The sequence below is a fragment of the Haliotis rufescens genome, unplaced genomic scaffold, assembly GCF_023055435.1.
Source record: "Haliotis rufescens isolate VD_foot unplaced genomic scaffold, xgHalRufe1.0.p SCAF_7, whole genome shotgun sequence".
In the NCBI taxonomy this organism is placed as follows: domain Eukaryota; kingdom Metazoa; phylum Mollusca; class Gastropoda; order Lepetellida; family Haliotidae; genus Haliotis; species Haliotis rufescens.
Genome location: NW_025964361.1, coordinates 39,072,131 through 39,099,759, shown reverse-complemented (window position 1 = coordinate 39,099,759; position 27,629 = coordinate 39,072,131). Strand labels below are relative to the sequence as shown.

The 27,629-nt window shown below is 42.9% G+C and overlaps 1 protein-coding gene across 1 annotated transcript in view; it reads right to left on the bottom strand.

The window, feature by feature from the left end:
* Positions 1-27,129, bottom strand: part of LOC124144187 (rho GTPase-activating protein 6-like) — a 116,165-nt gene extending 89,036 nt beyond the window's left edge. Inside the window, exon 1 of the mRNA XM_046513471.2 lies at positions 26,662-27,129. Coding sequence (XP_046369427.2) covers positions 26,662-26,695 — 34 coding nt within the window. The 5' untranslated portion in view covers positions 26,696-27,129. The remainder of the gene's footprint in view (positions 1-26,661) is intronic.
* Between the last annotated feature and the right edge of the window lie 500 nt (positions 27,130-27,629).

Here is a 27,629-nt window from a genome sequence, read left to right as displayed (position 1 = left end):
TGCACAGTTCTTCCATTGTAATTGTAATGTCTTACTTACGCTTTAACTTTTAATAGGTTGGGCGGTGGGGTAGCCGAGCGGTTAAAGCGTTCCCTCGTCACGCCGAAGGTCCGGGTTCGATTCCCCACGTGGGTACAATGTTTGAAGCCCATTTCTGGTGTCCCCGGCCGTGATATTGCTGGAATATTGCTAAAAGCGGCGAAAACCATACTCACTCGCTCACTTTTAATCGGTTGGTGACATAATTATTATTTTACCAAGGCCACGCAAAGTTTACTGAGAAAATAATATTCCTCATTGATAACATCTTTGTAAAATTTGGGGGTAAGACATTTAGGTATGATTTAGAAATCCCAATGGGCACCAATTGTGCTCCCCTTCTTGCGGATATTTCTTTATGCAAATGAATCGGAATTTCTTCTCAATGCGCGTCATACGACTCATGCTCAGAAGCTGTTTGCTCAAGGTTACAACATTGAAGACCTCCCTGAAGCTTCAAAGGTTTTATGGCAGACATGTGGAGGACATATCCAATTTTACGCATCAGTGACAAAATGCTGTCCGATGCAATTCCCTATTTTGTTTTGTGAACAATTGACTTGCCTTTGCATGTGTTTGTGTCGAGCGTCACCGGTTGGGCAGGATACGCTCACCTTTTCGCGAACACCTGGTATCATCATTATTGATAGTGATTTATAAACACATATAGTCGGAATCGTACAATCGACTCTGCTTTTAGAAGAGATCTCTTATGAATAAAGAAAGGGTTTTGTACCTTTTATTTACAAACAACCATCAATACACGGTTATTTTCAGGAGGTTCAGTCTCTGTATTGGAACTTAATATTCCGAAGCTCGCAGATAAATGTATCAACTTTTTGGAAGGCATTTTCAACCTTATAACAATAACTGTGCATGTTCCAGGTAATTAATGCTATCACTATATATACAAAACGAAATATTAAAAGCAGAAAGTCTAAATAGGAGTACAGTTGAAAACAAAACTGCGGTTGTTTCCAGCGCTCTAGCGTTTTTATTGGAGTCTGCAGCAGCGTCGTGTCATAACACTGGGGCAAGTTGATGCCAGGAGTTAGACTGTTTCAAAACCAACTTTTATCCACATGTCTGCAAGAGGCTAACAATTGGCTGATTATGGAGAATATCACACGGAAGCTCATTGTTGTCTGTATAAGACTGCCACAGAGTCTAATTATACAATACAGCACACTCGGCGCATTTCTACGGAGGTGTTCCCGGTACACGGCACCGAGTACGACGAACCTAATTAGGAACAGAGATGGGAAACTGTTCCTGGCATTGAGCGGTGCACCCGAATACACCCTTCTCCTCATAGTATAGTAAGTGAGCGAGTTTGGTTTTCCGCCGCATTGAACGTTATTTCAGTTATAGCACAGCGTGTTTGATTAATAGGGAAGGAAAGACAGAACTGGCGCAGAAGTGGTGCAGGTCTTAAACAATTATCAAATGGTGAAACCCACGGGAATTATATGGGAATCAAACCCACGATCACAGTTTTCTGGCACGCACTAAGGGGCACAACTCTGCAGAGCGAATTTCGGCGTCTTGGACTACTGTGCTACCTGTAACCTCCCCGTGTTTGCAGCGAGTTTTGATTTAACGTGGCTTTCAACAAAAGTTCAGTTATATTGCCCAATGTGACGCATGTTATAAAGTTTACCACTTTGGTGAAACCCACGACCATAAGACTGACAGACAAGTTGTCAAGAGGCCAAAAGATAACAAAAAGAAGTGTTTCTTATCCTCGTGCGGGTCAATTTTCCCCCAGGTTCCGAATTCAGCCATAATTTTCCGCATCTTAGATTTAAGGCTTCAATCGTCTAACTTTCCTTTACTATGTCACCGACCATGTTGGAATTAAATACGCACTCTTATTTTAGTGTCTCTTATTGTTTTCTTTCAATCGTTATTTGAAAACAAGACCATGTACACACAAATGTGGATAAAAGGGGAGAAAATGAGTGAAAAACCTCCTTGTCATCTTGCCATTTTAATAATCTGAAATTGCTGAAAAAAAAAATTTCTGCGTGGCCTCATCGGGAGAACCTGATATTTAAGACGACCAGCGGATCCTGTCACCTGTTGGAATCAAGTATTCAACTCGACGGGCAAATTGCATCAACGTGATTTGTGAGAAAGCAGTATAGCTGAGACAGGTCACGGTATTGATGACACGGGTAGAAACGATTTATTTACAATGTCCTATGACATATAGTCCGTAAATCCGCACTGGTTATTCTCTAATTCTATTACCATAAATGTCTTTGGTCCCGATCCACAAAGAGTTCGTAGCGCTACGACGTTCGTAAGCCTATGACAAACTATACAGTTACGATGATCGTAACGCTACTAACGGTTTGTGGATGGGGGCCCTGGACCCTTTCCCTATCAATGGTTCGGTCCGAGGGTATTTATTTCAATAGAATGGTAACATAAACACTGGATAATCGAGAATGGTGTGTGAGGTTACAGATATTGAATCAAATTGTCAGGAATATTGTCAGATCCGAATTGATCCGAAGTCCAGGTTTGTCTTCACTGTTCAGGTGAGCTAACATAGGCCTATGCTGAACCACTACTTATAGACAAGCAGTGGTACCTTGATGTCGAAATACCATTAATCATGTTATATATGGGGAAAGGTGCACCTGCTACAGATCTAGTGCACTTTTAAAGATCGCTTTGGAATTTGAGATTAGGGAAGATTGTTTTATGAATGTCAGATTGTGTTATGAATGTCAGATTGTGTTATGAATGTCGGATCATTTCTTTGCTATGTTGTTTTGCACTTTAGTGCTACCCTGCGCGTGCGTGCCCCATGTGGGTGCGGGGCTCAGATGAATGCACGTGCATCGGGGTCGAAAGCGACCCCACACGGGTAAAGTGAAAGTACCAGTGAGGTAGACATACATACATCTCATCTGACGTGGATTCATTGGATGTACATTCATGTTGTGTTGCGACTGAGTGCAGTATGTACTAACTATAGAACACAGGGCATTGGGTATACCTAACAAAGGATAAACCGAGAAATGCATGCACCACGCTCTGTTTGAGGTCGTTGCTCACGGTGAGACTGGACCACGAGTACGCTAAGGACGGGATCGTAGCAGGAAAACATCCAGCATATATACCCCAGGGGTGGATTCAGCTTTGTGAAGAAGGGGTGCACAGCTTGTTTGATAAGGGAGGGTGGAGTGAGGGTAGACTAACGCTTAGTCTCTCAAAATATATAATTTTCATAGAAATATACCACTATATTCAAATTGAAAAGTCGCCCAGAGACACAGAGAGAGAGAGAGAGAGAGAGAGGATAACATCATGTCATTCGCCTTTGAGAAAAAAACCCAATAAAATATGGTTTTATCCTTACTTCCTAAAGGCAAATAATATGTAAATCGCATCGACGGCTCACAAGTGTTACATCATTATGTACTTATATCAGTATATCCGTCAAGCATGACAGTACCCTTTTCAGTAAACTCGTCCTGATTCACAAATTGCCGGTTTAACAAAGTATTGTTTCTTAATACAACATGGTAACTCATTGATAATAACCTTACATAACATTGACGGTCATCTGCAAGAACTTATGTCTCGTCATTGAATCCGTTTAGCCGGACACAGCCGTTCACAGTAAACTATGATTAACACATTTTCGGTTCCACAAATCATTGTTGTTACTATACTATTTTTTGTAAACACACACTGAGAAAACTTCGGGAAGTGAATTCGCCGGACTAATGGGATCCAGTTTAACGAGATTTCACTGTATAACGCCGCTTTTAACAGTATTCCAGTTATATCACGGTGTGTCAGGTTAATGTGGGAGGAAAGCCCGAATTGATGCAGGTCTCAGACGTTTACCACTTCGGTGAAACCCACGAGCACGGGTATGGTGCTGACAAACCTAGAAACATAATCGGGGCGAACCGGGATTCGAACCTACAAACATAGGTTTCTGGCGTGCCCAAGGGACGCAACTCTGCACAGCGAATCGCGGCGCCTTAGACGACTGGGCCACCCGTGCCCCCCACTGTATAACAAACAAAAACAGTGTTGGATTTGTTTTGTTTTTTCCTATACCCTAAGACGTAAAGTACATATGGCAGTGCACCATGGTGTGGGTGAGGTGGGGTGAGGTAAGGTGAGGTGAGGTCATTCCACTTATATGGCGACGCGCATGCACGGGTGTGTATGGTTGTGTGTACTAGTCCAGACTAATGCCGGTTTTCTAGTGCTAGCACTCTGAGATACATGCCGCAGTTTAACATGAATACTCCACTCATATAAGGTATACTGACTCCGAGCCGACCAGTCCTTGTTTTATCCCCTATAGCCGAGCGCAAGGCATGGTAACAACAAGTACCATCTTTTAACGTCTTTTGGTATGACGATGCTAGGGGATCGAACCACCGACCTTCCGCTCTCCAGATAGACAGTGCACCATAAACAAATATACTTCTTGTTACACAGTGTTGGATACAGATTTAATGATGTAGATCATAAAATTACCACGAAGTTTACTGCAAACATTTCCGAACCTTCGCTATCTAAAGTTTTTTCTACGTTTAAGCAAGTGCATTATACGTTATACGTCCGACATGGTTTTAAAGCATGCACCCTGCCACCTCATAATGATCTATGCGCGTTTCACTGACGGGTAAATGCGTCTGGGAATATGCCATGTTTATATACAGTTCCAAGGTCAAGGTTGCGTTATCACAATGCCACGTTCTCTCTCAGACTATCGTCGGAACGTAGCAGAACTAATAAGAAGGATTGGCCCACCAAACCTTTTTTGTGATGTTTCTTTTATGTATGGTGATTCTTTAACGAGAGTGGCTAATGTTTTTTTATGACATTTTTAAAGCCGTGTCTAATAAAACATGCACATCGCCGTAAAGAAGAAAATAAAACAGTTGTTAAAACCTGTTAACGTAATTCTGGTGATGAGTTTTGGGGGTAATATTACCAACAGCGATATGACAAAAGCCAGAACAAAAGGTAACGTTTACCCCTGCCAGGTGAATCATGAAATCTCCCAAGCCAGTGTTATGTACATACAACCGATGGGTACCACGTGTCGATACACTCACAGCATATTCAGTTTCAAACAGCCCGGTCGTTCTCTGCACCACATGACCCCTAACCTACCGGGTCTACACCGACGAAGGTCTATAGTACACTATCTTCTATAGCAGTAGACGTAGGCACGGAATAGTGAAATATCTTACCTTCATTGAGATATGACTATATCATCCCAAATGTAAGCAGTATCTGAGTACAGAGTGGTTCATTTATTGAGGTGTATATGATATATACCTTCTTTCAAATTGGGTTAATAGCAATGCAGGATATACATTTTAGCAGTGATAAAGATATGTAGGATTTAGACATTTCGCCTTGGAATACTACCATGGAATCGGAACATTACCTTCTAACATGGCTAGACCCTTCCCCCGGCTGGTGCATGGCTAGACCCTTCCCCCGGCTGGTGCATGGCTAGACCCTTCCCCCGGCTGGTGCATGGCTAGACCCTTCCCCCGGCTGGTGCATGGCTAGACCCTTCCCCCGGCTGGTGCACGGAAGGCTAGACCCTTCCCCCGGCTGGTGCACGGAAGGCTAGACCCTTCCCCCGGCTGGTGCATGGCTAGACCCTTCCCCCGGCTGGTGCATGGCTAGACCCTTCCCCCGGCAGGTGCATGGCTAGACCCTTCCCCCGGCTGGTGCATGGCTAGACCCTTCCCCCGGCTGGTGCACGGAAGGCTAGACCCTTCCCCCGGCTGGTGCATGGCTAGACCCTTCCCCCGGCTGGTGCATGGCTAGACCCTTCCCCCGGCTGGTGCATGGCTAGACCCTTCCCCCGGCTGGTGCATGAAAGGCTAGACTAACATTCAGTCCAAAAAATAAAGTTATCTCATTTAAAAATATATATCTGCAAAAAAAAGAGTTAAATTCATATGGAACCTAGGACAATTTCAGGGACTAACCAAATCTGTTAGGCTCTTATCTAGACTTGCTTAATCATTCTAGACTTGAGTTGGATTCATTTTGTAATGTATTCTCTAAGAATCTGGGAGACATACTACACGAAGGCCCTGCAAGGGAGTTTATTGGCTTTAATTATCCCGAATGTGTGTTTCTCTGCGAGCGTGCGTGCGTGTGTGCGTGCGGTTTGTTCTTTAACGCCGCGTTCAGCAAAATGCAGACTATATAATGGTTGTCTATTAATATTGGTCACCCCAGTGATTGACATGAAGAGCACTGATCCACGCAATTGTGATACGGTGACATGTCATCAACCTCGCTAAAATGACCAGCTAACTCAGCAACCACCTGTCCTGCTCACCCTCCTTATACTACCTCATGCACCCGCTCACTGATTAGTTAGGTGCATGAAAACCATGGCTCAATATTACCATATTTCAATAATCTGCAGTACGCCAGGTACAGTCATATTCAAGCTGATTAAACAGTAATACAAATGTATTAAACATGTTGTTATGAATTAAAAAGGATATCAACGATGGGGCAAGTGGGAATAAAACCTATATATCGTAACAACGTGTAATGAACAACAGGGTGTAAACGCACATATCGTCCAGGTGCTGTATGTTTCGTTAACTGCTTTTAGGCCTATTTCAGAGTTGAAACAAATAGTTTTAACGTAGAGACTATAACTATTTTCTCCTTCAAAACTTTCCGTTGGGATCTAAATGTTTCCGGATCAGTCCTACCATTCATTTCAAGGCCACGGTGAGGTATTACATATAGGAGTGGTTGTAAGGAATGTAGCATCTGGCATTCACATGTAGTTATGATGATTAGCACTCGAGGGCGTAATTATCCCCCAGGGGGAAGGGGTGGGGAGAAAGGCATGACACATATGTCTTACCTGTGATGTTAAAAGACGATGTTTACCTCTATAGTGCACTCATCTCCATGTCAATTGTGTTGTCGAAATCAGTACCCATGAAGATTGAATTTCAAGGCAAAAATGCTAAAATGTGGTACTAAAAAAACCTGATTGCTTGTAAATATGTTGAGAAGGTTGTTTGAGACGGTGTTTGATCGTTCAATCATCATTATTAACTATGTCTGCAATTAACATTCCATTTCAGTGTCGTTCCACTGTACTTGACTACATACTTCGTACCTGGGTGTGCTGCCATATCGACAACACCCTGCAACTGCCCGCACACCATATATGGTGGCCAGTCATTCTCGAAGTGTCACTTAGAGCAAGTGTTTAGGTGTTAGCAAAAACTCGTACTGAGGTTCACGCTTTCAGCACGTCCATAAATAGTTGTGTGGTAGATAGATGTACTTAGTATCTTCGAATCAAAAACGGAAATGCCATTCGTCACTACTCGTATCTTTCCGTAACCTACCTCGGTTTGTTCCGGAATGGCACGAGTTGGTCACGAATGATGCATGCCGTCTCATTGTTGGAGAGAATATTGAAGGAATAACGTTTTGGGAGTCTAAACTAGCATTATTAATACCAAATAATAATACTATTTCCTGACATCTAGAAAAGAAAATCAACCATTTAATCACCAGCAGCAGTCATTAACAGCTAAACCAATTAATAAATTATATATCTAAACCTAATTAACAAGACTCAAATTTTTCAGGCCTTGCAAAAAAACAAACAACAACAACAACCTACAAACAAACTGGGAACACTCGTGGTAATAGTGAGTCTGGATTAACGCCGCGTTTAGCAATATTCCAGCAATATCACGGCGGGGGACACCAGAAATGATCTTCACATATTGTGGGTCTTCGAATCCGGGTCTTCGGCGTGACGTGCGAATTCGTTAACCCCGAGCTACCCCACCGCCCCTCGTGCTGATATTGATATTGTCAATTATATATAAGTTTAATATAGCCAACATTGCTAGGCATTGTAAAACATAGAATTGAAATTGGCAAAACTATAAAATCTTTGAAAGGTTAAACCAAATAAACATCAGGTTGCGGTTGTACAAAACAACAAAAACCTTAGCACTACGACAGTCGTAAGTCTATGTTAAGGTATGGGAGTAACGGTCACCTCGGCGCTAAGATCGCTTTGAACAACGGCACTCTGAACTGTATATCCTCGTTAAACTCCCATACTTTATCATGGACTTACGAAAGTCGTAGCACAAAGATGGTTTCTTGGATGGGGCGCTGAAACACACCATAACCGTGACCTTTCATGCACGTACATTAGTAAGCTAATCTACTAATTGGCTTTTAAATATAACTTTGTATTTATGACGCACTCGTATATTTATCAACTTGTTCTCGTCTTTATATAGGTGAAATAGTTCCGATGCGATGTTAAATTTTACTGACTCAACGCGATGTTAGAGCTCATTTCACCTCACCTCACTACATCTCACCTCACCTCACTACAGTGGATCGATGCTCATGATATCGATCACTGGATTGTCTGGTCCAGACTCAATTATTTACAGACCGCCGTCATATGGCTGGAATATTGCGGAGTGCGGCGTTAAACAACAAACCAACCAACCAACCAACCACGTCACTACGAAGTGGAAGAGTCACTTTAAGAAATACAACCTCTTGAAAGTGACTCAACTTGGACTGCCTGTCCAGTGAATCCACCACAACGACTGCACCGTTGCGTGCAAGGTGCGCCTGCGTGGTAATTGTTAGTCCTATTAACTCCATACATATATTTTACTGACACTGACTCAGACACATCCTGTTGACAATGTTTACAAGGTACGGGGTTATCGGAGGAACCCGTCACCTGTAACAACGTAGAACAGTTTATATTCCCGTCAGAATTAGTGTTGTTTCAGACTCTACACCAGGCAAGCTGCCCAAGGTCGAATACCTGCTCAAACAGTTACATTTTTATTTCGTCAGCACAAACATTCCTTTCTAATAAACAAGCGAGTGATTGGGTTTTGTTTGTTGGTAAGATTTACTTCCCGAGATACACACAACACATTGTTAATTATGATTTTTAGTTTTTTGTTGATTATGTAGCACTGCTATTTACCATATTTTTTATCCGTTTGTTCTCGATTCCTTAATTTGGTTCATTGACAAAGCTGTTTCTGCCACAGAGGACTAAACAAGTGGCATGGTTGCACGGGTTGAATCGGTTTTGATATAACATACAGTATAACAGTCTCTGAACCATTTAATTTCCCCCTTTCGCCCACTCCTTGGTGGGCCCTATATAGGCCTAAACGAAGCAAGTCTAGATTTTACTCTGAAACTCCCATCTCACTGGTGTTTCTTTTCAATAGAAATGTAGTTGCTTGTTTCTATTACCATTCTATATTTTCAGAGACTAAGCGTGAGTCTATATAACATGCAACAGTACACGAATTCATGACACCTTTTTTTTTTTAAATGGATAGCTACTTCCTTTATTCTATTAGGGCGGTCGGGTAGCCTAGTGATTAAAGCCTTCGCTCGTCACGCTGAAAACACGGGTTCGATTCCCGACATGGGTACAATATGTGAAGCCCATTTCTGGTGTCCCCCGCTGTGATATTGCTGGAATATTGCTAAAAGCGGCGTAAAACCAAACTCACTCACTCACCTTTATTCTATTAAACAAAGTGTCATATATTCATGTTCTCCCAACTTCTAAATGCCTATAAAAGACTTCATGCTGCGGAACAATTTCAAAAGGAATGAGGTGTGCGCTATTTGGTTCTGGTAGTAAAACGTGTATGTGAAATGTATATGACACGAACAGATAGACAGTCGTTCGGACAACCACACGATCTAGTCTGGAACATATATGGACGGTCACACTGACAACCACATCACAATCAGTGCTCGTCGGTTTCACGTCTGAGACCTGCATCACTTCGGGATTTCCTCCCACATCAAGCTGATACGCCGTGATATAACTGGAATACTGTTCGAAGCGGCGTAAAACCTAACTCACGCACAACACGATCTAGCCATGAACCGATAGGCGGTCGCACTCAATGAACCGGGAAGAGAAGAAAAAACAAAATGGCGGCCATTAGCATCTGCTGGCCTTCGACCACACTGCCTCCAGATGCACGACAAGCTATGGGGTATGCTGCCTGTGAGCCACATATATCTTTGTTTGCTTTCTTACAAAACACCCAAGTTCCTGAATCCTTTAGGACAAGTGCCCCATCTCCAAGCTAACCTCGGTACATCGTAAGAAGATAACGGCGGACAGAGGCTCAGATTATACTCTCGATGTATCCCAACGGTATCAGTGGTGTGGCTCGGGGTGCTAGTCCCGGGCATGCGCTGTAGCTGTAACAACGCTCAGGCCTCCATAAGATGGAACGAGTGTCAGGTCATAGTGTACCGTCGGTGAAGAATGCTTTTGAAAGTTGTTACACTGTTGTTATTGGCAGGAAATTCCTCAAATATATTCCATGTAATGTGTTGTGTTGGATCCACGACTCACCGAGCAAGGTTTTATCTATATTGCTCAAGATTTGGCATGTACTATGTGCAAATTCGACCAAAAAGAATGGATAAACTATATTGGGTGATTGGGTGATGGGGGCAGTCAGCAATATTACTACCACAGCCTTCGACTCCACTCTAGTTCGCTAGTCCGCTAGGGCAAGCTACCCGTGATGATCCGGGGTAGAATAGGTCTTAAGCAACCCATGCTTGCCGTAAAAGGCGACTATGCTGGTCGTAAGAGGCGACTAACGGGATCGGGTGGTCAGGCTTGTTGACTTGATTGAAGCAGGTCATCGATCCCAATTTCAAGGACCGATGCTCGTGATATCATTCACTGGATTGTCTGGTCCAGTCTCGATTATTTACAGATTGCCGTCATATAGCTGGAATATTGCTATGTGCGGCGTAAAACAACAAACCAACCAACGCTAGGGCAAGCAAAACTCCAGTGATGGTAGTCCTCATAGACTAGTATTTGAGAGCTTTAATTCTGAACCAATTCTCAATGCGTCAATTTTGCTACAAATTGGAACTGAATACGTAAAACTAATAGAAAAATTTGAACATAGTAAATATTTTTGTCTTGTTCAAGCAGGACTAGCTACAGGATCTGAGGACTGGTGAAAAATGTCTTCACCACTGCTCATAGTGGTGTGTTTGTCCGGACCATGGCCCCGTTCCACAGAGCAATCTTATCGCTACGATTGTCGTAAGTCTGTGTTAAAGTATGGGAGTTACGATCACCTTAGCGCTAAGATCACTTTGTGGAACGGGGCCCTGATCTCTGAAACAAACAGGTACTCTTTCTTGAAAATTTGCAGACACAAACACCAGGTTGTCAACTGGTGCCGTTTGGGATTTTCCAAACAAGTTAGACTTAGCAGAAACGGAGGTATGTGTCGTTTCCTGAGCAGAACTAAAAAAATATTCAACAGTTTGTCATCCAAACTTGGTACATGTATTAATCAAGGGCTGAAGTGGTGCGATTAGCTATTAAGGAATTTAAAACAAATTATTTTTTTCCTGTACCCATGGCAACAAGTTTAACTTTGGCTCTGTTGATTGTGGTGTGTTTGTCAGGACCATATCTCTAAAACTAAAAGGTATCCATCCATTCATGATACTTTGCACACACAAAGACCTGGTTGTCAAATGGTGCCTTTTGCTACTAAGGAATTTACTTTGTTTCCGCTTCCATGGCAACAAGTTTGACTTTCACTCTGTTCATAGTGGTGTGCATTTCCGGACCATATCTCTAAAACTTATCGGTATTCTTTCATGGAACTGTGCTCACGCAAAGACCAGGTTGTCAACTGGTGCCATTTGCTATTTGGTGAGTTTTAGAAGTCATGTGTTTTTAATTTCCGTGGCAGTAAGTTTGACTTTGACACTGTTCATATTGATGTGTACGTACATAGAAATACAAAGTTACTCAATAACTCAATAACTTCTCTTGATTACGGTCAGAGAGATTAGATAGAAATTCTCTCATCAAGTTGGACTTAAAGCAACAGTGAGATGATTTGTTCTTTCGAATTTGTGGGGGGCGGGGGGATTTGTCATCTTCTGACGACTCTTGATATTCTGGCGAATGCATAACTTAACAACAATCAAATCTTTCTTTCAACATCAAAAACAACCTACTAAAATAGACGCGCGCCCTCCAGGCTGTCTCTGAGGGTGACAGGGTTTCCCCATTCAAAAGTAATATATTCTCATAAAGAAATATTCTCAATAGAAAATGCACTGGATTTTCTTTGAAGTACAGTTATAATGTCAACGTATAAAACAAAACACATGTGAATACTTTAGTGGCATGTTAATTGACAAAGTTTTGGCTTACGAGTGAGTGAGTGAGTGAGTGAGTGAGGCTTCCCGACCGCCCTTTCTGGCTTGCGCACTTAAGACCCGTGAAGATCCGGGGTAGAATAGGTCTTCAGCAACCCATACTTGCCGTAAATGGCGACTATGCTTGTCGTAAGAGGTGACTAACGGGATCGGATGGTCAGGCTCGCTGACTTGGTTGATGCAGGTCATCGATCCCAATTGCGTGGATCGATGCTCATGATATTAATCAATGTATTGTCTGGTCCTGACTCGATTATTTACAGACCGCCGTCATTAGCTGGAATATTGCTGAGTGCGTCGTAAAACAACAAACCAACCAACTTACGAACGCAAAGTTTCCCGCGAATGGATCATTTGCATTCATAACTAATAGTGCACAACCCCCTACCAACATCGTTAAGATTTACACTTCAGTTTTATAAATGTGTTACGCCAGAACACCATTTTCAGACGGGTTCAATGAACAGCTGATGAGAACGTCTACAAACACACTGACGTCAAACTATTTTACACAAAGCGTTCCAATGGCGTCTCCTGCGGTGGAATAATTGGAACGCTTTGTGGACCATGCTATTTATAAACAACACGATTTCCAAAACACGCACCATTTTCTCCCCCTTGGTGATAATATTTAACCTCATCATATACTCGTCAGTGGGGCAAGTAAGCAAATGCCACCATCTGGAAGTGTCAGCGCATGCTCAGTGCGCGCGCGCGTGACGTAAACATTGAGAAATGACGTCATAGTTCGTGCTTTGTCGTCCATGTGTGATTGGCGTCTGCTATACGAGCGATAGATCCAAGAATACAAGGCCTGCATAGCGCGCTGCTTATCAACATGCTGGAACCGGATCACGGCTGGAGAAGGGTTTATGGCCTGTTGAAACGCACCCCCCGCAGAGGGGGATAAACCTGCATATCAGGCACCTCTCATCCCGGAAGAAGGTGAATTCGTCAGCTATAAATCACGAATGAGATAAGTAATAAGCTTTTTTAAGGAGAGCAGATTTAAAATGAATAACCTTTCTGATACCCAGTAGGGGGCCCGAGCGCTTAAGGCACCAATATTCGCTATGCAGAGTGGCGTCCCTTAGACGAACCAGGATCCTGTACTTAAGTCCGAATCCCAGAATTGGTTGACTTGATTCTTGGTTTGTTAGGTTCATACCCGCTCGTCGGTTACACCAAAGTGGTAACTTTGGATTTGATAATTCATATGATATTGTTTACTGAACTTAAAATGTATCTATACAATGTTTTACTTACAAAGAAAACCGGTATATGACTGATTATTTGCCAAATGCAGACTGCAAATCGACATCAACAGGAAACGATCGCGTCAAAATATGCCGAGAGTTATCCCCCTTTTCACCTACGGTCGCCGACCTGGACACAGTATTTCAACGTTCTTGCTGCCCTGTTTTATGTAAAAATTAGGATATTTCCCCACATTAGATTATTCTATACCTCTGATATGTTCATATACAATCATTTCACGTTACAATACAGCTTAAATAAATTCTTTTACAATTTGTTCTAGGTCAAATGTTATATTGACTGGGACTCTGGGTAGAATAGGTCTTCAGCAACCTATGCTTGCGGTAAAAGGCGACTGTGCTTGTCGTAAGAGGCGACTAACGGGATCGGGTGGTCAGGCTCGCTGACTTGGTTAATTGATGCATGTCATCGATCCCAGTTGCGTGGATCGATGCTCATGATATTAATCACTGGAAAGTCTGGTCCATACTCGATTATTTACAGACCGCCGTCATTTAGCTGGAATATTGCTGAGTGCGGCGTTAAACAACAAACAAACTAACCAACCAAAACTATATTGACTGGACTAAAACGACAAAGAGCTGCATATCTTCGGGCTTTCCATACAAAGCCGACACGCTTGATGTAAGGTAACTGAAATACTGTTCAAAGCGGCGTCTTATTCAAACTCACTCGTCCAATGTTCCATTTCCGCTGTTCACATGCAGTTCCCTTGACATATTGTGTATTTTATTGCTGTCCTACCCTAAATGATGAGCTTTCTTCGCACATTAAGACGTTATGCTGTAACAAAAATCCTGTTTAAGAAAACTCACTCTCCCAATACAAACCGTTACCAATTAAGATTCCAATGCTACGCAAACGCACCTGTACATGTTCTGTACAACGTGGCTATGTCTAACAGAACTCAATACATGTGCAAGTGACGCACGCACCTTTCACCAAGAATCCGGAAACCACATACACATGTATGTAATCTCTAGGTAACGACAACACACCAACACTTAATCTTGAGTGCCATATTTCCTCTAATACACGCCGCATCAAAACCAACGAATTCAGGCCGGTGCTCGATCCATAAGGCGTTTCTAATGTTACCCCATTCGTAAATCTATGTTAAACTAAAATAAAGAGTACGTTAGTCGTAGCGCAACGAAACAGGGCCTCGATTCTCTAATAATGCTAAAAGCTACTACCAAGGTTGTGGACTATCTGTTTATGGATCCATGACGAAATTAGATGCCGGTTCTTCAATCAGCCTGGTTCTTCAACACGCCAGGGGCGGTGGAGTAGCCAAGTGGTTAAAGCGTTCGATCGTCATGCCGAAGACCTGGGTTCGATTCCCCACATGGGTACAATGTGTGAAGCCCTTTTCTGGTTTCCCCCGCCGTGATATTGGTGGAATATTGCTAAAAGCGGCGTAAAACCATACTCACTAACTAACGCCAGGGTCCCGTTTCACAAAGCGATCGCAGCGTTACGATTGTCGTATAGTTAAACAAAGATTAAGACAGTCGTAGCGCTATGATTGCTTCATGAAACGTGGCCCTGGGACCGGTTCTACAAAGCGATCTGAGCACTGAGACGACCATAACTCCCATACATTAACGTGGACTTCCGACAGTCGTAACGTTCACATAGCTTAGTAGCACGGGAGACAGGCCTTCATCTCCTTAAAAATATACACCAGGGTAGTCTTTTAGAAGTAATACGGTATATTGAAAACACGAACCTGACGAATGCGTTTCAAACCATACAGGCACATCGATACCAGCTCCGTCCGACACTGACTGGGATACAGTCTAGTATCAAATTGCTGTTGAAGCCCTTATTGACGATGGTTCACAGACGGTATTGCGCAGTTTGCGGCGAGAATTTACGTCTTGTTTACGTTCGGGAAGCATTTCCTAATTGTCGGCCATCTTGAACTCGTTATGACACAAGTGACTAAAGTGTTTATGTTTTAATATGGAACACTTGTGTTAAACGACATTTCCACACATGGCAATGGTAATGGATTGAAATTGTAGTGCGTACAACGGTCAAGTACAAAATGAAACATCAGCATTTTCGCAGCTCATATACGTGTCCCTTCTGCTGATGCCACGTTCTTTTTTTCGAGTGCGTGCTTAGAAAATGGCGTCTTTGGACGAGGTATTCTTGGTTTATAGGTTTGAATGACAGAACTAGTTGCTTTATCAAAATGAAAAAGTTTTGTATCTTGGTATATTTTTTCATATACCCCCGTTTCTGTTCCAGTCGACTGATAATAAGGTGGTAACGATGGTGTTTGTTTGTTAACGCCGCACTCAGCAATATTCTGGGGACAGCTATTGCTGGCGGTATGTAAATAATCGAGTCTGGACCAGACAATCCAGTGATTGACATAATGACCATCCATCTAAGCAACTGGGATGCATCTGCCAAGTCATCGAGCCTCTTACAAACGAGTTCTAACCAGTATATTCACGATCTTTCTTTATTTGCTGAGTATTCTGTAAAACAAGCTGAAATGTCTTCACGAATCTTAACATACACACATTAATCAAAGATTATCTTTCCCATATTTTTTTCAAATCCATAAGATTTGTCGTTTTTCAGGTTTCCCAATAAAACTTATAATAACACACGCACGCACGCATACACACACGCATCTTCAAAACCAATCAATCAATCTCAGCCCTGGAGAGTATGCAACTGCTTCTTGTCATTTATAATCTTCGAAATAAAAGAAGGTACTCTAGTTTCTTGGTATGATTATCCAATCTAGTGTAACGAAGGCGGCTCCGACTGGGAGGTGAGAGTGCTGTCCTTCGGTACAATCTGACACAAGCTCCAAACACCGATAGACCGTTCGCGGAGTTCTCGGATACAATATGGTGGCCATTTTCGTACCGAGACTAACATCAGCCTACAGTTCACTACATAATACATTTCTCTCTTCTAAAAAATATCTAACAGAATACAGCTAACTCAAGGCTGTTTTCACATTTTTAATTAGAGTAAGTGAGTGAGTTGGGTTTAACGCCGCTTTTAACAGTATTCCAGTTATATCATGGCGAGTCAGTTTAATGCGGGAGAAAAGCCCGAATTGATGCAGGTCTCAGACGTTTACCACTTTGGTGAAACCCACGAGCACGGGTATGGTGGTGACAAACCTAGAAACATAATCGGGGCGAACCGGGATTCGAACCCCAATCATAGGTTTCTGGCGTGCCCAAGGGACGCAAGTCTGCACACCGAATCGCGGCGCCTTAGACAACGGGGCCACCCGTGCCCCCTATTCAGTTAGATGAAGACATGTCGCAGTCAAAGGATCTCATAGGATGGGAATATTTGCTCCCTTTCACATACTTTTCTGATAGTATAAAATTTGAATTCTAAATAACAATTGCGTAACAGGGAGCATTATCTAAAACTTTCCCGTGCACGTTACCGTAATCGTGAACTGTGTTGAGTGAGTACAGACACTGCTCTGGTGGTTGGGGGAGATAATTCTGTCTTCAGACTCGGTGTGCTGTCGTCACATGGAATACCGGTTAGTGATCCCGATATACAACCTTATCCAGCAGATAACGTCCCGCTGTCTTCAGGTGAGGCAGTCTTGTCTTACTATATGCCCTCGTGTTTCCGGCAAGGCCAATCTAGCACGGGGCAGCCTTATCCACTGCCGCACGTTCAACATAGTTACACATTATGGGATTTTACCAGAGATGGCACCGGGATATTTTCATGATTTTTTTCATCTTTTGATTTGAAATATTCTTCTATTTTGATGCCAAACTAAAAAATGTAATTAAAAAGATAATGACCAAGGGAAATAGTTATATGGATATACAACTTCTTTATTACAATGACTGCCACGTTTCGGTGTAGATACTAACAGCGTTATCAAGCATCACTTGCTTGAATACTAGCTCCCTTGTTTATCATATAAACTTCAAATGTCACTTAAGAAGTTTAAAAAATATAATATTCCGGATCTTTTCTGTAACAATCATCCAAAATTCCTAGATAATGAATCGGTCTGAACCCCCGAAGTCTGGTGCATGTGTCAGTCTGGGCACGAGTGGTCCGAGTCTGTCGGGGCTTTGCAAGTTGGTGACCCGAACATGCTGAACTCAAGTTAGTAGAATTCATAAATATAAATAAATGTACCGTAGTTAGCAGAATAGTAAGCACTTTAACATATGTGGCGTCTCCTTGGCGAGTGACTTTGTTCGAAATGTGCCTCTGTTCACCCAGCAGTGAATGGGTACCCGGTAGGATGAGATGGCAATGTGGTTGTTAACCTAGCGCCTAACAGGCAGCTTGGGTTGTATACTCTCCAGGGAGCTGAGAATGATTCTTGAGTGCACACTGGTCCAGTGACCGGGGTAACAATAGCGCTTTGAGCATGCCCCCGAGTGGTGTGGAAATACGCGCAATAAACTTTGCTTATTATTTTTAAATGACGTGATTCAAATTTGCTATAGGACTCTGTTTTTCCAGCTTTGTTTCTACTAGAGTCTCATTCCATGGTGAGGGGCGGGCGGTCGGGTTCGATTCCCGACATGGGTAAAATGTGTGAAGCCCATTTCTGGTGTCCCCCGCCGTGATATTGCTGGAATATTGCTAAAAGCGGCGTAAAACCATACACACTCACTCTCTATTCCATGATGTGATCTTATCGCTACACTCTGTGGAAGAAGCAGAGTCAGAACGAATCTCCCAGATCCGAGCCATTCGTCACCACCCGCATCCCTCGTTTAGCTTTTCCCGAAATAACACGAATAATCACGAATTTTACCCTTCCAAAATAGTCATTTGGCCTGAGGAACATTTGATTTGAGAAATAAGTCACTCTCGGTTTGTGTACTCGAATTTAGGTTTTTCAGACGCGACTTCTTTATAACAACATGCTACAACACCCCGCTTTACACCATGTTCTTCCGTCTCGTCGCGGCTCACATGGTATAAAGTAAGTTGTTCGGATAATAGTTTCTCCCAAGACGTGACGTCATCAACGCTTAAGTAACGTAGGGAGAGACTGGGGGGACTCTAAATTGTTAACATGCACGGTCCAAACAAATGTGAAATGTCGAGTTCATTATGTGGTTCAAGTGTTATTAATGGACTCTTACAATTGCAATTCGTCTTGTGAGCCCAAACGGTTGGCAACACCTGAAAGCTATTCCCTTAGTGACGCACATGCCTGAGTTAATTATCAACGTTATCGTCGTTAGATCTAAATAGTTCGTGAAGAAATCTTTAATCAAATATCAAAAAGAGGTTTGCACGCGTTTTGCATGTTCTCCAGTAAAGTAATTATGTGTGTAATTAATTATGTATTATGTTTCTTGGTTTGTCAGCACCACGTCCGTGCTCGTGGGTTTTTCCAGAGTGGCAATCTTCTGAGACCTGCATCACTTCGGGCTTTTTTCTCCACATTGAGTTGACACGCCATGATATTCCTGTAATACTGTTCAAAGCGGCGTTAAACCTAACTCACGCTCAACATGATCTAGCCGTGAACCGATAGGCTAGAGTAACTGGAATACTGTTCAAAGCGGCGTTAAAACCAACTCACTTACCCACTCACTCCCTAAGATTTGCATCAGCGTCATATTTCCTGACCGCCAGTACACTTAGTTTACTGCATTTAGGTATGGATTTGACACAAGAGAAATAATGCACATCGAATAAAAACTGCCGGGCAAAAGAAAGCATAGATTAAAAAATTGGTTTGTCCATACAATTACAAACGTAAACAAGCGTTACTCAGCTGGAAACAGTCGCTAAAACACTGCAACCTTTGTTTCAAAACACAACTATGATACCCGAAACAAATACAACACCATCAGATAACCATTTCTTGTTTCATCTTAAGCCACCATCAAACATGGGTGTATACTTTCTTTTCCCCCTTCTCTTTGCTCTTACAGAAGAACAAACAAAAGTTAAACGAAATAGTGTATTGACTACTAATTGTCTTCAGCTATTGCCCTTGTTAAGGAGGGACAAGCCTCCATAACCTGATGCCCAGTTCCAGTGAAGATCTCGACGTTTTAAGAATTGCCATGAGTCAGATCATTTCATCTTCCCGAGGCAAGGGCGTTAACTGATTATTAAAGTCCGGTTCGAGGATGGATCATGTCAGCTAACAGGCAACGTTTCGTCAAACTCACTAAAATAAATCTTTCACTCCGATTTGATACTTTTCTCCGATAAGGACGAAAACAGTAAAAGAGAAAATGATTTAAAGCCACTTCTAAAACATTATTTCAGTAAGAACAGGGCACGTCTGGTTTCTGTGGGAGGCGAGAGACGCAGCTTGTAGGTTCATGTTGGTGAAACCGACGAGCACGTGTTGGCTGAAACACGTAGAACCAAGGAACACAAACAGTGTTACTGTAATCCCGACGACTAACACCGAATGTTAAATACCATCCCCAGCACAACATGGTGTAGTGACAGCATGCTCCGAACTGTCTGACCAATGCCCAATGAGACGTTACGTTTTGTGAACAGATCATGTGATAGTTCAAGTGATTAAAACTTACAGGATAATAGGCAATCATATACACTTGTATCCAGGTCTTAAAACCCCGTCACAAGCAACGTTTTGTTGACGTTTTATTACGTATTGCCCCCTAGAAGACCGTTTCAAATGAACTCTTTGCCCCAGTAACTATAAAAACGTCAGTATATGCTATTTCATGACCTGTTCTAACCTGGCTATCCATTGGCATTGCCCATGTGATGATACAGTTCTATTCCGGACCAGCGTGAAATGCCTATGTTTGATGAACATTGCGGTGGGGTCGGGTATGGTTATGCTATTGGTATTGTCTTTTAACCCCGTCACAAGCTCTTTGCTCCAGCAACTTTAAAACGTCAGTATATACCATTACCAAACAGTCAACTTTCTCATTATGATGTGTTTTTCATGGCAAACGATTTGTACCAAAGGATGCATACTCTGAAATATTGCTGTCGTGACTGACCCTTGGAATCCTGTAAAGTAGAATAAGTGTGGGTGCTTGTACGCCGCTAATCCAGTAATGTCATGGCGGTGGACACCAACAACTGACTTTAAACAACGCTTGAACCACAAGGCTGTCCCCACCACTCTGCTGTCACATCTCTCTGCTTCCACATGTGTACTACACCGAGCCAGTACGTACAGTAGAGGGGCGGGCGGTGAGATAGCCTCGTGGTTAAAGCGTTCGCTCGCTACGCCGAAGGCCAGATTTCGTTTCTCACATGGGTAAATTGTGCGAAGCCCATATTTCTGGCGTCCCTCGAGGTACTATTGCTGGTATATTGCTAAAATTGTCGTAAAACCATACTCATTCATTCGTTCTAACAGAAGATCGAGCAATGCTGTCCTTGCAACCAACATCTGCATCGTCGAGGGCGGTGGATGGTTGGTTGATTTGTTGTTTAACGCCGCACTCAGCAATATTCCAGCTATATGACGGCGGTCTGTAAAATAATCGAGTCTAGACCAGATAATCCGGTGATTGATATCATGAGCATCGATCCACGCAATTGGGATCGATGAACTGCATCAACCAAGTCAGCAAGCTTGACCACCCGATCCCGTTAGTCGCCTCTTACGACAAGCATAATCGCATTTTACAGCAAACATGGCGAGGGTGGTGGGGTAGGCTAGAGAACACTAGTAGTGGTTAAAGCGTTTGTTCTTCGCGCCAAAGACAAGGGTTCGATTCCCCACATGGATACAGTGTGTGAAGCCCATTTCTGGTGTTTCCGACCCGTGAAGATTCCGGGGTAGAATAGGTCTTCAGCAACCCATGCTTGCTGTAAAAGGCGACTATGCTTGTCGTAAAAGGCGACTAACGGGATCGTGTGGTCAGGCTCGCTTACTTGGTTGATGCATGTCATCGATCCCAATTGCGTGGATCGATGCTCATGATATCAATCACTGGATTGTCTGGTCCAGACTCGATTATTTACAGACCGCTGTCATACAGCTGTAATATTGCTGAGTGCGGCGTTAAACAACAAACCAACAATTTCTGGTGTTTCCTGCTGTGACATTGCTGGAACATTCTTAAAAGCGGCATCCGCGAGCATACAACACCAAGTCTCTAACGGTAGAGATGCTGCACAATACCATCATCCGCAGGTTTGACCCAGACCAGATGACTTCCGTACCCTTTAACCTCCGTTATTGACGTAAGGAACCATTTTGTTAACTTAAAACTCATTTTCTGCGAAGAGAGGGTATACAGAGATACAAATAAAGTCTCCGTGTCGACGACTCCCGAACAGGTGCGCGCTCAGACGTAAACATACAGTACAAAGGTTTTTACCATGTCTGACTGCAGTGCGTGCTGCGAGCCGGGTGTATGCATGCGGTGTGTTCCGATTGTAGTGCCAGACAGGGTGCGACTAGATATTTTAAGATTGACTTTGGCTGTAAACTTTCAAATCTTACACGTGCCTTGACTAGTATGTTAACCACATGTGAAGTGGATGGTGTATTAATTTTACAAAAACACAGTTTGGCCCCAAGAGGCTGTCTACAAGAAATCATTACCAATGTCTTGCAATTGGTCTGTGCCAGGGTAAAAAATAATGACGTTGTCTTTCCATGGGTCAGTTCCCACGGAGGACCTTCCACTGCTGACCCGGACCTCTCACTGGGGGACATGGGGGAAACTTGGTCAGTTCCCCGGGAGGAGTCACCACTGCTGACCCGGACCTCTCACTGGGGGACATGGGGGAAACTTGGTCAGTTCCCCGGGAGGAGTCACCACTGCTGACCCGGACCTCTCACTGGGGGACATGGGGGAAACTTTGTCAGTTCCTTGGTTCTTCTTACTTAGATCTGGCGTTAACATTAAAACCGTTCATAGGTATCTCTTATTTGACACACTACAGAGTGTGACTATTTTATACTGACATCATTGAGTTTGTTTGTTCGTGTGTTGTTCAACGCTGGTCTGTAAATAATCGAGTCTGGACCAGACAATACAGTGTTTGACACTATGAGCACCAATCTACGCAATTTGGATACGATAACATGTATCAAGCAAGTCAACGAGCCTTACCAACCGATCCAGTTAGTCGCCTCTCACGACATGCATATAGTCTATAGTCGCCTCTAACAAGTATGGTTTGCTGAAGACCTATTCTCTACCCTGACAGGTCTAATTTATTGAGTACTTTTGTTGGTTGGTTGTCTCTTACATTAAGATCATGGTCTAAATAAACTGTCACTATTGACCATTAATTGCAATTGGTGTTTCTGTTACTATTTACTGTATATAGTTATTGAATGCATGTGGTCTGACTCACTTAATTCTCATCTTACTTGTTGCGAGTGACTCGTGCCTGGGTGATACACTCAGATACACCCTTCAGTACTCGCACCATGGCCCACTTGCACAAAGCGATCTTAGTGCTAAGACTATTGTAAGCCTATGTTAAAGTATGGGAGTTACGATCATCTTAGCGCGAAGATTGCTTTGTGCAAGTGGGCCAGTCCCTAAGGGGCTGTTATCTGCCTCCAGACACAGGGGACGTAGGACTACGCGTGGGGCGCTGGCATACATAATGCGAATGAATGTTGTTTAACGCCGCTGTCAGGTATTTCCAGCAAGATCAGCGCAGCCTGTAAACAATGCATTTTGGGCCAGAGTAACCAATGAGTGATGGTATGAGCAATGTCAGGGTAAGATCGGCACCTAATCAGCCATGTCCCCGATCCGACCACCCGATGTCCATGTAAGTCGCCTGTTCGGACAGGTTTCGGGTGTAGGGGACCTGTTCTAAACCGGGTATCCATTGGCATTGTGCATGTGGTGATTCATTTCTATTCTGGACCGGCGTGAAATGCCTACGTTTGATGAACCGGTTCTCCCATCGCGGGGGGCGGTCGAGTAGCCTAGTGGTTAAAGCGTTTGCTCGTCACGCCGAAGACCCGGGTTCGATTCCCGACATGGGTACAATGTGTGAAGCCCATTTCTGGTGTCCCCCGCCGTGAAAGTGCTGGAATATTGCTAAAAGCGGCGTAAAACCAAACTCACTCACTCACTCACTCTCCCATCGCGGTGACGACGTTTGTGGTCATGCTTTTGGTATTGTCTTCGAAATAGCAAAGAGGAAGACGCTACCAAGTAACGTCATTATTCTCATCGTATCATCACCACCGACATCATAATAACTTCCTTGAGGACAGATGTTACCAACATTATCAACTCATGACTTCCTCAATCTCAGATCTATTTATCAACACCAACATAACAATTCCCCCGAGAGAAGATGTTGGTACCAACAGGTATTTCTCAACTCAAGCCGTCATCAATCTCGGATCTCTATAATCAACATCATCATAAACATTTCCTTAAGGGAAGATGACGGTAGCAACATATATTTGTCAACGACGTCATTAATCCCATATCTTTTTAATTGACATAATAATTCATAATCATAACAATTCGCCTACGGGCACATGGTGGTATTTGTCAACGACAACATCAGCCTCGTCGTTTCCTCATAACCAACATGTGGACACCATGACCGGTAGCAAGCCATCACCATCAAATTACGAATGAAAACAAACAGACACGCAACGTAAAGCACGTGTCATATGTGAGCAGACACCGTAATGTACGTGTCATATGAAAGGACACACAACGTAAAGCACGTGTCATATGAAAGGACACACAACATAGAGCACGTGTCAAATATAAGAACACACCGTAGTACACGTGTCATATGTAAGCACACACCATAAAGTACGTGTCCTATGAAAGCACACACCATAAAATACGTGTCATATGTAAGCACACACCATAAAGTACGTGTCATATGTAAGCACACACCATAATGCACGTGTCATATGTAAGCACACAACGTAAAGAACGTGTCATATGTATGAACACAACGTAAAGCACGTGTCATATGCAAGAACAGCGCAAAGCACGTGCCATGTTCAAGAACAGCATAAAGCACGTGTCATATGTAAGAACATACAACGTAATGCACGTGTCATGTTAGAACACACAACGTAATGCACGTGTGATATGTAAGGACACAACGTAAAGCACGTGTCACACTTAGCTCATGGGGTCCTTCAATAAATTGTGCTCCATAGAAGCAACAAAACTCCCTCACCAACTCATTTCTCTCTATTCTGATGTTTGTGGGTAAGTATCGTTTAATTCCTGCAATATTTTAACCAAGGACACTAAGGATGGGCTTCACCCATCGAACACCCATATGGGAATCGAACCCTGGTCTAAAGAGTGACGAGTGAACGCTTTAACCACTAGACTACCCCATCGCCCGACGCCAGCATGAGTCACGGCAGGCTCATTCTAAAACTTATTTTTAAATGAATAAGACACTGCTATGTGCATTCTAAGTTTAGCTTGTTCTTATCCCGTTATCGCGTTGTATGACGTCATAGCTATTTTCAGTGTAATTCATACAATTACACCCGATCACCACCAAACAGAGGACCTGGACGCAGGAATGCGATAACCCCGCAGTAGGTAGATCGTAAAAATATAAACGGTTCACGTTTTATCATGTTTATACTTATTGTTGTATTATTTATATGTACTGCAAAAGCTTATTATTATTGTTATTAACGATAACAATAGCATTAGCAACGCATATGTATTCAAACCTGCACTTTAAGCTCCTGTGATCATATATAAATATATTATAAACTAAAGATTTATTTCTGAAATATTAAATATTTAAACCTGACATAATGAGGGCGATGGTATGTGTATTGTGGAAGATTGCAGAAGCGTTTGGTTTCTTGTTCATTATTTCCGCAACATTGTTTTCTTTTCTGTAATTGAAAAGCAATAGTTTTCTCTTGAAACTATCATGCAACAATTATTATTATGCACGTTACATCATATCTATAGATACGAAAAAAATATACCCATTTTTAATTGAAACATCACAGCTCCCCGCAGGTCTGTGCAGGAGGCAGAGCTTAACTATCCTCATTCCCTTTGTACTTTGATTGACAGCAATAACAGGTGCCATGGGAGGGCTTTCAACTCTTTGATCAACTTACATCAAAACAAAGGCCGCGACGAGAAAAGGGAGGAACAAGGGTAATTATCATCATCGCTGCATCTTCCTAAATTTTATAGACATTTAACAAACGATAGATTTATTATAATGTTATAAAAAAATGAAAAGGGAAGGGGGGCGGTCTGGACGAACGAGACATCGGAGTTACACTGCAGCTGTTCCGAGCGTAGCCTCAAAGGAGGCGGAAGAATGCGAAGAATGCTGAATGTATTACTTCGGTAAGTTTGGCCTACTAACCTCAAGTCAACATTGCACATGTTCCGTCGAACACGTGGAAAATGGATTAAAACATAAAGTTAAAATATCCTCTTCGAACATTTTCAAATAAATATTTGTTGCATATTTGTGTGTCAAGCCAATTAGACACAGCAAAAGAATGCGGTAATTGGTCTATGTTACTATTTACAGAACGACTCCGCCCTAACAGATACCACTGCATGGACGGTGTGTTTGTAAACGTCGAAGCCTTTCCGGCTAAGATGGTTCCAAGCTAACTGTAACAGTGGGAGATACATAAGCTGTATCAAGCAACATTCTTGCGGCTAAACATGAAACCAATCCATGATATATCTGATTATTTTGGTAATTTGGCCACTCCTGTGCCGCGTTGCGGCAAATTCACCGTCCACGTCCAAGATAAATACAGTGTGCCTCTTACACGAGAAAAGGTCACAATGCTACAAGGTAGCAAAACATTGGTGGGTCTACTTTCAAAATAAACACACGTCCTGATAAAAGTAGGGCTAGCCAACGATGTCAACAAGCATGCAAACAGCGGACACGTGGAAGGTGACGCTCACGTGCAGGTTGCATCACGTCTGATGTCATGCAGGTTTCAAATGTCGTCTGCTGTCATGCACGTTTCAAATGTCGTCTGCTGTCCACAAGGTATGGACGCTCCATCCACTTCAGGTGGTTATTGGAAGTATCAAATTACACAGCAGACGAACTTAACTGCAAAATAAAAACAATCTTACTTACTTTCTTCAGTGGCCAGTGTTCTCACAACTCCCATTAAAACAGGAACTTGGGGCCACAAATCCACATGACACTTGATATGAACACAGGCGATCTAGCTGCACCATTCTTAGACGACTGGATCTTTGGATTCCGCAGTAGGAATTCCTCCCTGTGTACAAATGTAAACCAAACGCCGTGCACTGCGTATAGCAGGATTCCTAGCGCATTCTCGCTTTCTCTACTTCCCTAACTAATCCACGTCTCTGGGCTGCATCTTCCCGCCTTTTACTTCCACTATCGTCTGCTTGACACTTTCCGAAAGAACCGTTGTCAAAAAATGTAAAAATTAAACTATCCGACACTTGTTATTGTTCTGGCGGGGCTAGTTATGGAACTTGACGAAAGTTTTTGTATAATGGCGTAGTGATACTGAAGATAGCGTACAGCGCCATACTTTAGCGGAACAACTCGCGCCGACGTCACAACGGGACGGACATATAAGGAATTGGTACGCTAGACAGCGGTCTGCCACTCGCCGCACAGAGCGGTAGGCAAAGTGCTGGAAGAAACGAGAGCCAAGCATCGCACTGTAGGATTAGATTTCATCGCAAGCTGACGTCTCTAACAAGGGAGGTAACTCTAATCTCCTATCGCTGCCACCAGTTCTGTTACTTTCAGGTGTTCGTGTCAAGCTTCAGATAACGAAGGTATGGCCAACATCCCCATCAGACCACCTAGTCGATCTCAGGTCTGGAGTTCCTTACAACTGACCACTGATGAGATCATTGTGTATCTACGGGCGGGCTTAAACGAACAACTGAGTCAACGTTTTTAGACAGTTACAATAGAATAGATTTATGCTTATTTGTGTAAGGGTATACAAGGCATTGAGGTGGTTAGACCTTTCAGTTATGAGATAAACAAAACTTCTGATGGACCAATCAGAATCGAGTAATTTCCAAAATCATGGTAGTTGAAATATAGATAAT